This window comes from Acipenser ruthenus, chromosome 5 (assembly GCF_902713425.1).
Source record: "Acipenser ruthenus chromosome 5, fAciRut3.2 maternal haplotype, whole genome shotgun sequence".
NCBI lineage: Eukaryota > Metazoa > Chordata > Actinopteri > Acipenseriformes > Acipenseridae > Acipenser > Acipenser ruthenus.
In genome coordinates this window covers 29,475,553-29,487,601 of record NC_081193.1, presented here as the reverse complement: position 1 = coordinate 29,487,601, position 12,049 = coordinate 29,475,553, and the positions used below count along the sequence as shown (strand labels likewise).

Here is a 12,049-nt window from a genome sequence, read left to right as displayed (position 1 = left end):
CGAGCAGACTGCTTGCTCTCTATAAATACGCTGCACCTGGCTCTAATTTACAATGGCAGCCAGGTGCAGGTGATAATTAATCAATAAATACTAATTAAACAAATACACATTTGTGGCAGGGAGGATATTAACCCCCTCCCTGCCTTATATATATATATATATATATATATATATATACACACATTGACGAATCAGTCCTCATTTTTAATAAAGGTAACGATCTTATATCGTCTGTCCTGCATAGTAATACTTCTAAATCAATAGAATAAAAAAATTAATAAATAAAAATAAGCCCAGTAGAAATGTAGTCTTTTAAAAGCATTTTTATAAAAAAAATTTTAGTAACTGTAACACATTTTCATAGAACAACCGTTCATTCGGGCCATTGTCAGTCACATACATGAAAACACAAGACAGCTCAGCTGAGTTTACCATTACAGCTACGTACTTTGGCTTCCTGTACTCTTTTTTGCGTCTAGCACTTTTTATTGCATCTAGCAAAACCTGAGACACCGAAGAGATTAAGTCGCTCTGAATCTTGTACCCGAGAAGTTGATTGTTTTTTGAGATGTTGTGACTGATTGCTGCAATTAGGATTTTTTATGGTATGTATTCATTCACTGCCAATCAGATGCCAGAGTATTTGAGTGTACAATTTTCATAAAAAAATGTAATAATGAACATAATTCAAGAAAAGAAAGTCAAGCTGTCAAACTTTTTAGCTAATGCCTTAAAACGTCAACACACATCAGTTTTGTGAATCATTGTGGATCATAACACTGATGAAGGCATGACCCTAAACATTTGTCAGCTTTTACCTCAAACTCTATTTGCAAGTGATTGTTTTACATGCTGTCATAGAAAGTATCAGAGATGGTAATTCCACATAATTACCTCTATTTGAGGAATTGGTGCCTTCATCGTGCCCTCTGAAAGCCAGTTCTTGCTTGCTCATTGTGATGTATTGTATCCCTACACTTCTGCTTATCCATTTGAATATCAATCCGGGCTTGTCCAAACATTTTGAGTGTTACAGTGGCTCACAAGTGACTTTGGGAACTCTCATGTTTTTGTGCTGGCTTTGTTAAATATCCTAGATTGTTGTAGCCAGTGCTGTCCATATCACCTTTTCTGTACTGAACAAAAGAAAGGTCCAGTAGTATTATTTTTTTAATTGACAACTACTGATAAGCCATGGATATTCCTTTCCTTCCTGTGTCAGTTCGGGTATTTGTGGTATATGCCTCCAATTTTTGTTCTTCTTGAAAATTGATTTGTAACCAAATCGGCAACGATGCCTCAGTTGTCTGATGTCATTTTGTTTTATTTGCAAAAAGTAAATCGAAACTTTGACGTTCTCAATATAATTCTCAGTAACGCACTATAATAAGCAATATCGCGCAAAATTAAGCTATTGTTACACTGCTTAGGGCCTAGTTTATTTATGTCCCACCTCCGCTCACTTATGATTGGACTGCCGCGGAGAAAATGCAGATTGTCTATTGGTTGAAAGCCCCATCCCTGTAAACCCTGTGAAGAATGTGACCATCTCCAGATTCATTGATTCATTTATTGCTAATCTGGAGATGGTCAATGGTATAAAAACCAGCAGCTTTTGCTGGTCGGGGTGGATGTTTGGAAGGAGCAATGTGAGCGAGCTGAAGAAAATTTAAAATGAAGGTAAAAAGAAAAGAAAGCAACTGCTACTCATGCCAGGCAGACCATAACAGCATTTCTTTGGGTATTTGTGTTCAAGATTTGTTTTTGTTTAAATATTTATTTTTGCTCTGTGAGCAGTAGTGTTTTTGTACAACCTTTTTATTTATTTTTGTTTTCAATAAAAACGTTGCACCAGCGCTTTCACCCCATAGTGCCTTCCTGTGTGTCTCTGTCAGCTGTCTGGTCCTGTCACCGGCAGCAAGAGTAACCTAAGGGTATACTGTTATACATTTAATGCATGCTCAATTGAGTGGTGAATTGCTAGAATAACTACCTTTTTGAGTGCAGCATCTTTCCTTCAATTGTTTAGGCCCCACTGCTAAGACACACTCAAGTTGATTGTTTTTTGAGATGTTGTGACTGATTGCTGCAATTAGGATTTTTTATGGTATGTATTCATTCACTGCCAATCAGATGCCAGAGTATTTGTGTGTACAATTCTCATAAAAAAAATGTAATAATGAACATAATGCAAGAAAAGAAAGTCAAGCTGTCAAACTTTTTAGCTAATGCCTTAAAACGTCAACACACATCCGTTTTGTGAATCATTGTGGATCATAACACTGATGAAGGCATGACCCTAAACATTTGTTAGCTTTTACCTCAAACTCTATGATTGTATTTTTGAAGTTAAGGAGGGCATACATGGAAACTTTAAATACATACAAGGGCACTGTCAAGTGCTGAGCTAATTATGATTTATTGAATGGAACTCTTGTTGGAAACACTTTTGACGTAAATGAACAAACTTATCTGATTCCAAGAAACAGTCCTTTGATCTGAAAGAAGTAATTTCAATTGAAGAAGGTCAGGCATTGCCCTTGTTTGACATTACAAGAAAGCAGCTGGTTTCAAAACAAAAGTGCCCTGGTGAATATGTGAAACACATTTAATAAATGTTTTTTGTTATAATGAACAACAGCACATGTTAGGAATGGTAATACAGTAGTAATGGTAGTAGTATTTACTCAAGCTAAATTAAAACTTAAAAATAAACAAATCTCTGTATCTTCTATCATACAGGGGGAGGTTTACTAAGATGGGCCAGTCACAGTGCAAACATACCGCAATTTGCTTTTTCGTTGCAACACTTAAAGTAAACATTTTGTCGTATGTACTAAGAGAAAATATGTTAATGAAGACAGCTGCAATATACAAATTTAAATATCTGTTGTGTCTTCTTAGTGAGATCTCTGGCACTGTAGATTACGAGAGTCGTGCGACATTGTTGAAATAAATAGCGGGAGTTGAGTTGTGGTTTGCTGCAGCAGAGGGTGCCCGAAGGATAACGTCTATACATGCAAGGGTGCAAGAATCAAAATAACATTGCTTTTGTTAAATGTAAACATCATCTGTACAATGCATTCTGTTCCGTCTTCATTTTACCTATTTTAATACTTTTTTCTATATATATCATTTATCTACACATCCTACCCCACAACTTCCAAGTGAAAAAAATATTCTAGAAATTTGTAGAAAATTAATTAAAAATAAAAACTGAAATAGCTTAGTTGGATACGTGTCCACTCCCCTTGTAATAGCAATCCTAAATTAGCTCAGGTGTAACCAATCGCCTTCAAAATCACACATCAAGTTAAGTGGCCTCCACCTGGTGCTTCCACCAAGTATTAACTCTCAGGGGGGTGGAGACTTATCCAGTTATGATCTTTCAGTTTTGTATTTTTAATATATAATTTTTTTCTCAATAAAAACTTTTTTCCCCTTAACAGTGTGGAGTATAGTGTGTAGATAAGTGGAAAAAAATCCTCATTTAAATGCATAAAACTCTGAGGCACTGACACAACAAAATGTGAAAAAAGTTCAAGGGGGTGTAGACTTTCTATAGGCACTGTATATGAAAGGCAGTTTAATCCCATTCAAATCTATACTGAGGCCCCCACCTTCACCCCCATCACAAGTTACGATACTTACAGGACGACAGTCAATTCTCGTTAATACGAATTTCAAGGTACCAGCAACAAATTTTGCATAATACCACTAATTTGTATTATCATGAGTAGACTACAAGCCAAATGTATACTGTCCGCTTTTATTTAAGTTAGTCAGTGGTGTAGTGCTAAAAGATGCTCTGAACGAGCTGGAGGGGTTAGTGGCACGGGTGCAGTCTATTGCTCCCAACATGTTGGGGAAACCAGAAATGTCATAGAAATTTGTTTTCAAGGCTTGTACGTACATATAGATATTTGGCTGTTCGCCTCAAAAATGCATGGAGCACAACTGGCAACGCACCAGAAAAGGCGGACTGGGAAATGCCAGCAATAATTGCAACTGTTTAAAACATGCTTTCAAAAGTTCTTAACAAATTGATGCAATTGGAAGTGTCGCAATTGTCTGCAGCTTTCGTACATCGCATTATAAAATTTGAGAACCCTCATTTGCCCCCTATTTGCGAATTTATGCAGGAATGCCCACAATTACATTTTCATCTACGCTTGAGCTGCAAACAGAAACTGCAGCCGCAAAGCATTCCCTAAAAAGTCGCAAATAGCATTCTGCCTATCTAGTACATTTCACCCTAGACTTCCGACTCATTTGAAACTGGTTTGCAACTATTGCGACAGGCGCAACACTTTAGTAATCCTACCCCTAAATGTCCCCTTTTGGAAGATTAGTTGCAAAGAATACATTTGGGAAAGCAGCTAAAAATGGCACAACTTGCATATTTAGTTATATGTCTTATGGAATAATGTATGCTTATTTTCTATGGCTTGTAGCACGCCTGAGCAACTTTGGAGTTTGTCTTCCGCTTTAAGGCTTCACAGATAAAGTTTCCAGCTTCCATCACTTTACAAAGGTCCACTCCCTGCGGTGAAAAAAAAAAAAAAAAACATCATTGCATGTTTTATCCTGGATAGAACTGAAATAATGCCACATTATACCAACAGGTGGCACAACTGTAAAGAAAAACAGTCAGTAATGAAATAGGACCTTTCCTTCACATTGGAATGTTACTGCTTTAGAGTCCTGTAATAGCAACAAATACAGTAAAAATATGATTTTTTTTTGTTTAATGTATTTTGGTACTTTTCTGTAATGTACAGTTTTACATGGAATGTTCTGAATCATTAGATTAGGGGTGTCAAACTACATTTTAATATTTAACATTTTTGTTATTATACTGTTGTCCATTACCCTTAAAGCTATCACTTTGCTCAGATATTTTAATTCAAATCCCATCAGCCTGGAGCCCAAGTTGTAACTCAGTCTTTGTAGGGCTACATAAACTGCCATGGGGGCCTGATCTTGACTCCTAGGCCTCGAGTCTGACATCCCTCATTACATTACTAGAGTCTTCGGAAGGGCACAGTCCATCACAGGGAGAAGTGTCACTTGAAAGTGTGTTTCTTTGAAAAACAACTTTTATGCAAAAGTTAACTGGTGAAATACATGAACTGGGGAGCTGGTCTATTAAAAGTTGATATATTTAAAATCTACAAACTCTTCGTCTCATGATATATAAAATGGCACCAACTGAATATTTTTTAGCCAATGCCATTATTTGCTTGTTATATTGTTGTCAATAAAGTTACACTATCAACATCTTTCTGGTTGAGCACCCTTTTCAGCACTGAACAAGTTGTCCCTGAAAAACTCACCCTGGACAATTCTCCTGTATTTGCACATTAAATTCACTTGATCTGCACATGTATATCATAAACAAAGCAGCATGGACTGGATATTAAACAGGACACACTTAGACTTCCATAATACAGAAGTGCTATTCACTTTTTAAAGTTTTCATTATTTTTCATCCTTGTTTACCATTACAGTATGTTCAGACCCCCATTAAAAATGTTTATGAATTTCAAAGATACACCTACTGTATTGATGCCCAGTCCTGTGAGCATATACACCACATCCTCTGTAGCCACGTTTCCAGAGGCACCTTCGGCGTAAGGACACCCACCAAGACCCGCAACTGAAGAATCGACAACAGAAATACCCATCTGCACGAAAAATATAGAAGGACAGTATTTTTATCTGACACTCTAAAAAGTCAAGGAACTAAAATAACTAATGTCACTTACAATATTTTTTGAAAATCTGACACAATTTGGTAGTTTCCAATAACAAAATGTCATTGTTTTTAACCAACTATGCAGCAAAAACAAAAAGCTGTACAGGGGGTTTTGAACAAAACAAACAAAACAACTGCCATAACACTGTGAATGATATATGGAAACCTTGGGCAGCCAGCACTGATTTTACACCTCTGCAAGATGTTTGAATTGTTCTGGAGGGCTACATGACCATTCCTCAGTGATTTGGCAATGATCCTTCAGGATAGTTGGAGATGGAAAGCTGCTTTAATATCTAATCAGTCACCAGTCATCTGGGTCCTAACATCAGCCCCCTATTAGAGTATGTTACCCATTTACATATATCAACAAGATTTGATACTGAACATAATCAGAAAATGATGCAATTTATGCAAACTCCAAAATGGCACATTTTCAAATCGGGCAGTTCCCGAAATGCCCGGGCAGTTTGCGAATGCATACAGATCTCAGTGCAGTGTTGCTTTGTTATAATGAGGGATCATAAAACAAGCAAAGATACGGAAGCTCAGTTAAGTAAAAAGGAGCTCATATCTACCACATCATGCTATTAAACTTTAATTTCTACTTTACATATACACATTTTATATATATATGTTAAGGCATTGTAATAATGTGCAATTGAAATGAATAAATAAAAGTTCTCAGCTGCTCAATAACATAGAGAGGATCGCCAGCCCTTACTGACAAAATAGAAGAAAAATCAAGAACAAGGTGACTGATTTAATTTGCTTAACTACAACAATTTAAAGCACACAATGCTCCATCTAAGGTTTTGGTGTCTGAATAATTTTGTTACTTTCATTTGCCTCAGTCCGCTGGTCCTTTTTTTGGCAGTTAAATCTCGTAGTCGTTTTAGCAGCAGAAGCTGTGTGCGTGTAATACACCACACGTAATCCATCACATTTCATTAATCAGGTGATAGACAGTACGATTGATTAAAGATTGGATAATGGACTCTACTGTATGTATGTATGTATATATTGTTCCCATTGTTCGCTATTCATTGCTTTCATTCCCCTTAACTTGAAAGCTACTTGTTTATATATATATATATATATATATATATATATATATATATATATATATATATATATATATATATATAGCAGGTGTTGCTGAGTATCATACAGACAAAAGATGCCATTATTTAATTTATATAAAAAATACATTTCAATGTCTGTTTTAATTATCATAGTGTTACATATAATACTATGACTACTATGACTACGACTACTGTACTAATAATAAGAATATGCAATCTTGAAAAAAAAAATCCTTTACAATTGAATACTTACTATCAGCCGTTTCAAAGTCTGTCAGATCTGAAAAGCAGCCTTTAAATATGATACATGTCACTGATTACTTTTGCATAAAATGAATACTGTTGTTAGCAAATCGGCACCAGAAAAAAACGTAGGTTTTGTTAGTGAGTTCAAACCAGCTAGATAAGCCTGAATCATTTGTCCTGGATTTCAGCAGACTACCTTCTGAACCTGTACTAGAAATGAGAAATTTAGGTGTGATCTTCGACCCTACTCTATTATTTGAGAAACATATCAAAAAGATTACAAAATCGTCTTTTATCATTTGAAAAAAAATAGCAAAACTTAGACCTATAATGTCTACATCTGATCCTGAAAGACTAGTACATGCCTTTGTATCCTTCAGAATTGATTATTGTAATGCGTTATTTTCTGGCCTCCCAAAATGTTTATTGTCTCGTTTGCAACTGGTTCAAAATGCTGCTGCTCGAATCTTAACTAAAACTAGAAAAAGGGAACATATCAGTGTCGGCTTCCTGTAAATTTTAAAGTTGATTTTAAAATACTGTTAACGTATAAGTACTAAATAATTTGGCACCAACCTATTTAGGATAACTACTTACCCCATATATCCCCAATCATAACCTTAGATCCCTGAATATGGAATTGCTGGTAATCCCTAAAATAAAGTATGCTAAATGGGGAGGAAGGGCTTTTTGTTATAGAGCCCCCAAACTTTGGAATGAGCCACCAACACATGTGAGGGACACTGAGAGTCTGTTTTTAAAACCAGACTAAAAACATTTTTACAATATGTATATGTATATGTATCTATATCTGTTTTAGTCTTTATTGTTGTATCTGTTTGTATTTTTATTTTTGTCCTGTAAAGTGCTTTGAGATCCACCTGTATGAAGGCCGCTATATAAATAAACTGATTTGATTTGATTTGATTTGAGAACTCCACTGACTTCACAGACCTCATTCATTCAACATGTTTCTCAATGGTGTTATTATATATTGAATCTCCAGGTGGTCAAAACGTGGATATTTTTCCTAGAGCAAATGCGGTTTTATTTGCTTTTGTATAAATCATTAACAGTTCTTGGTTCTGTTGCCCCAAATGTGGGTTCCTGTCATTTTTATCATTTTGAATTGAATGGACGGCAAGGTTAGAACATAAGAACATAAGAAAGTTTACAAACGAGAGGAGGCCATTCGGCCCATCTTGCTTGTTTGGTTGTTAGTAGCTTATTGATCCCAGAATGTCATCAAGCAGCTTCTTGAAGGATCCTAGGGCGTCAGCATCAACAACATTACTGGGGAGTTGGTTCCTTGTCTAGAGAATCTTAAGTGCTAGTTGTTCAGTCCTAGCACTTAAGATTCCCTAGAAAAGCTCACGGCAGCTCAAAGCCAGGCAAAGGCAGACTAAAAAGAAAAATGCTAACAACAAAATGAACCACTCAGAATGATTGAAATCACCAAAAATAGTACATGTTTTTAAAAAATAATAATTAAAATGCCATTTCAAGTTACTTTCTCTTTAAGGAATGACAAATGCTTCACAAAACAACTCCTGATAGGCCTATGTGCAGACTGGTGGCTTACAGAGGAAGGTGATGGATGAATAGTATTGTGATACTGTGTGTCATTCGGTGAACACAATAACTCAAACATAGAATTCATATTGTTAGTGTGCTATACGAACCTGTACAATGTGCAGGGAGTTACGAGGAAGTGGCATTTTAATTATAAATACAAAATCAGAACAAATATGAGATTCCAAGAAACATCAAAATCTGACAGATTAAGATGAATATTGATATCTGGTTAACAATAAAACAACACCAATAACATTTTCAACATTTAATTATGGAGTGGGCAACGATATGAAAATTGTATATCGATCTTGTGCATGTATTTTGATATCAATAATATCGAAGTCTTCCAAAAAACAGAGAAATACAATAACACAATTGCAATATCAAACATATATACATATATAGATGTTAACTGATATTTACATATGAAAAGCAATAATTTACTTTAACTTAGTGGTGCTTTGCTTCACAATATCCATGGAGAAAAACAAGGTCTTGTGATATTGTTTTACTATTCCATCAGCCACCTCAAAAATGAAATATTGTATTTCTATACTTCACTGCACACAGACTTCGGGGCATTTTATAGCCAATCCAGAAGTAATTTAATCTTCAGCTGCTCTGCATATAAATGTTGACTTACAACACTTCTAAAAGTATTAAGTACGGTGTCATGCCGAATTTTGCATTATTTTGAGATGAGTTTGGGTGTTTTGAAAGTACATCTCATTTATAATATCGAATAATCACACAGACAAAATGCAATGACCCGCTGACGCATGGGTGTATATAAAAATAATGCCAACAATGCTTAATGCAGCATGCAAATTGTGTTTGCTACCTAAACGGCAATCAATGGGATAAATGGTTAAATAATACTTTAGTGTGTGGTGTTTGCCTACGAGACTAACATACCAATCATTGGTATGTATAGGGATTGTTGTATCATAATATAAAATAAACCTGGTTATACTGTGTTTGTATCTTTAGCAGTATTAGCAATAAAAAGTATGTCTCTGCAAGCGTACGTGATTTTTTTTTTTTAATCCCACGATATCACAACATGGAAATTATTATCGATATCGATATCAATATCATATAAAAATATCGATATTGGATTGGTGTCCAACCCTAATTATATATATATATATATATATATATATATATATATATATATATATATATATATATATATGTATGTATATATATATATATATATATATATATATATATATATATATATATATATATATAGTAGAAAGTCCTTGAGCTTACATCTAAATATAGAAAGAATTTGTTCAGTCAGAGAACTCATGCAATAGATAAAATATTTATTACAGATTAGACATGGTAACACTTTTGTGCATATTATAAGTTCTTGGATAATACGTTTAACATATAATACATATTTGGTCTTTGGCCTCGCCTCAGGGAGCCTGTGACAGAGAGAGAAAGAATTCAAACTGTAAATCTCCCTCCCGACCAAAGAAGGCGCTTGGTAAGGTGGATCGTATGCTTCCTCCTAGATGGACTGCCTTGACGGTAGGCGGAAACCGGAAGGTGACCATATTAGGGGGAGCGCGTAGTTGCATGTACCTGGAAGGATTCCATTGCAATCAGCTGCGGGGCGGGCCCCTATTGGAGAAACCATGGCAACGGGTTGTTTGCAAGGAGGAGGTTCTGGGTACAAAGGGGAAGCAGTTACGTTAGTACGGCCCCTTGCGCTGATGACGGTATCCAGCCGGAGCCTGTGTCTCTGTTATTGTTTTGTTTTGTCTCTGACAGAGGAGGAGTGAGAGTCGGGAGCTGCAGCCGCGGAGCCAGCATTAGACCCGGAGCACGTCCCTCACAGCACAACACAGCACAGCACCAGCACTCACCACGACCCCGGAAGAAAGAGCACAGTTTCGTGCACGGAGGATTGTGGTTCAGGAGTGTCATTCTTTTTGTTAATAAGGACTGTAAACCTGCCGTGTTCCCCCCGATACCATCGCTGGCAAAAGGGGGGGGTGTTTATTATTATTATTTATTATAATTATTGAAATTAAAACACAGACGTTTTTGGGAGAACTCTGGTCTGGACATTGCCTTTATTATCACCACTCACATCCTGTTCACAAGTGGTGTCAGAAACGGGATTTTACAATGGACCCTGCAGCACTGAACACCATGATGGAGGCTCAGGCACGGAGGCATGAAGAGACCTTGGCAGCGGTGATGGAGAGGATGAATGCCATGTTCCTCGCGGCCAACCAGAGGAGGGAACCGGTGGCCGAACCAGCAGTAGCGCCTCCGAAACCTAAAGTGGTGAAGATGTCGCTGGAGGATGATCCCGAGGCCTATTTAACATCCTTTGAAAGGCAGGCGACAGCAGCCCTATGGCCTCGGGAGTGGTGGGCTACCCAGCTGGGACCCAATCTGATCGGGGAAGCCCAGGCAGCCTACCACGCTTTAACCCATGAACAAGCCATGGATTATGATCTTGTAAAGAAAGCCATCCTTCAGCGACTGGACATCACGGAGGAGACGCACCGCCGCCGGTTCCGGGAGTACCAACGCCCAGAAGGAGTCCGACCCCGAGTAATGGCCCAGCAGTTGGTGGACCAGGTGACCCGGTGGCTCTGCCCTGGTGAACGCACAGCAGAGGAGGTGGCTGAGATTGTCACCATTGAACAATTTATACAGTTGCTGGGGCCAGAAGCCAGTAATTGGGTCAGCCGGCACTGGCCCACCACGCTGGACGCCGCGGTCAGGTTGGCTAAGGGGTACGAGGACTCTATGCCCACACCGCTGCCCACCCCGATACATTCCACGCCGACCTTCATCAGACCCAGGATGGCGGGCCCAAGGCCGGGGCCCCTTCACCCACACACACCCTTCACGTCTGGACCAGCACCCTCACGTTCCCCAACGGGTGGCCTCGCTCCACAACACTGGAGGCCGAGGTCAACCCCCAGCTGGGGTAGAACAGGGGCCCCCTCCCCGCTGTCAGGTCGGCAGCGGGACAATCAGGCTCCGTGGGCGCCTCTCCCTCTGGAATGTTACCGGTGCCATGGGGTCGGCCACCTTGCCCGGAATTGCCCCTCAGCAATGGAGTGTGGTGCGGCTTCGCATTATTTGGTACCGGCGACAGGTAAGTCCAGGGGTAATGATTGGGAGGGACCTTGTATTGTTGATGTGCGGGTTGGTAATGTGAGCACCCACGCATTAGTGGACTCTGGGTGTGGTCAGACCTTGATTTCGGAAACTCTCTTAGAAGGGGTACCTTGGTGGTCACGTGGGTTAGTGGTCATCTCCAAGTTTGATGCATATCCCATGCCTCGGGTAGACGAGCTCCTCGACCGACTGGGAGGAGCGCGGTTGATTTCGACTTTGGATCTGACGA

The 12,049-nt window shown here is 38.4% G+C and overlaps 1 protein-coding gene across 2 annotated transcripts in view; it reads right to left on the bottom strand.

Annotated features, from left to right (window-relative positions):
• Window positions 1–289: 289 nt before the first annotated feature.
• The window catches only part of hmgcll1 (3-hydroxymethyl-3-methylglutaryl-CoA lyase-like 1), a 62,172-nt gene continuing 50,412 nt past the window's right edge, over window positions 290–12,049 (bottom strand). The window contains exons 8-9 of one of the 2 annotated variants that reach the window (XM_059023967.1): window positions 5,562–5,687; window positions 290–4,543 (exon numbers count right to left, since the gene is read on the bottom strand). In XM_059023967.1, the coding sequence (XP_058879950.1) occupies window positions 4,442–4,543; window positions 5,562–5,687 (228 nt within the window). In that variant the 3' untranslated portion in view covers window positions 290–4,441. Of the gene's footprint in view, window positions 4,544–5,561; window positions 5,688–12,049 lie in introns of those variants that run through there. The other variant, XR_009328685.1, reaches the window with a different exon arrangement.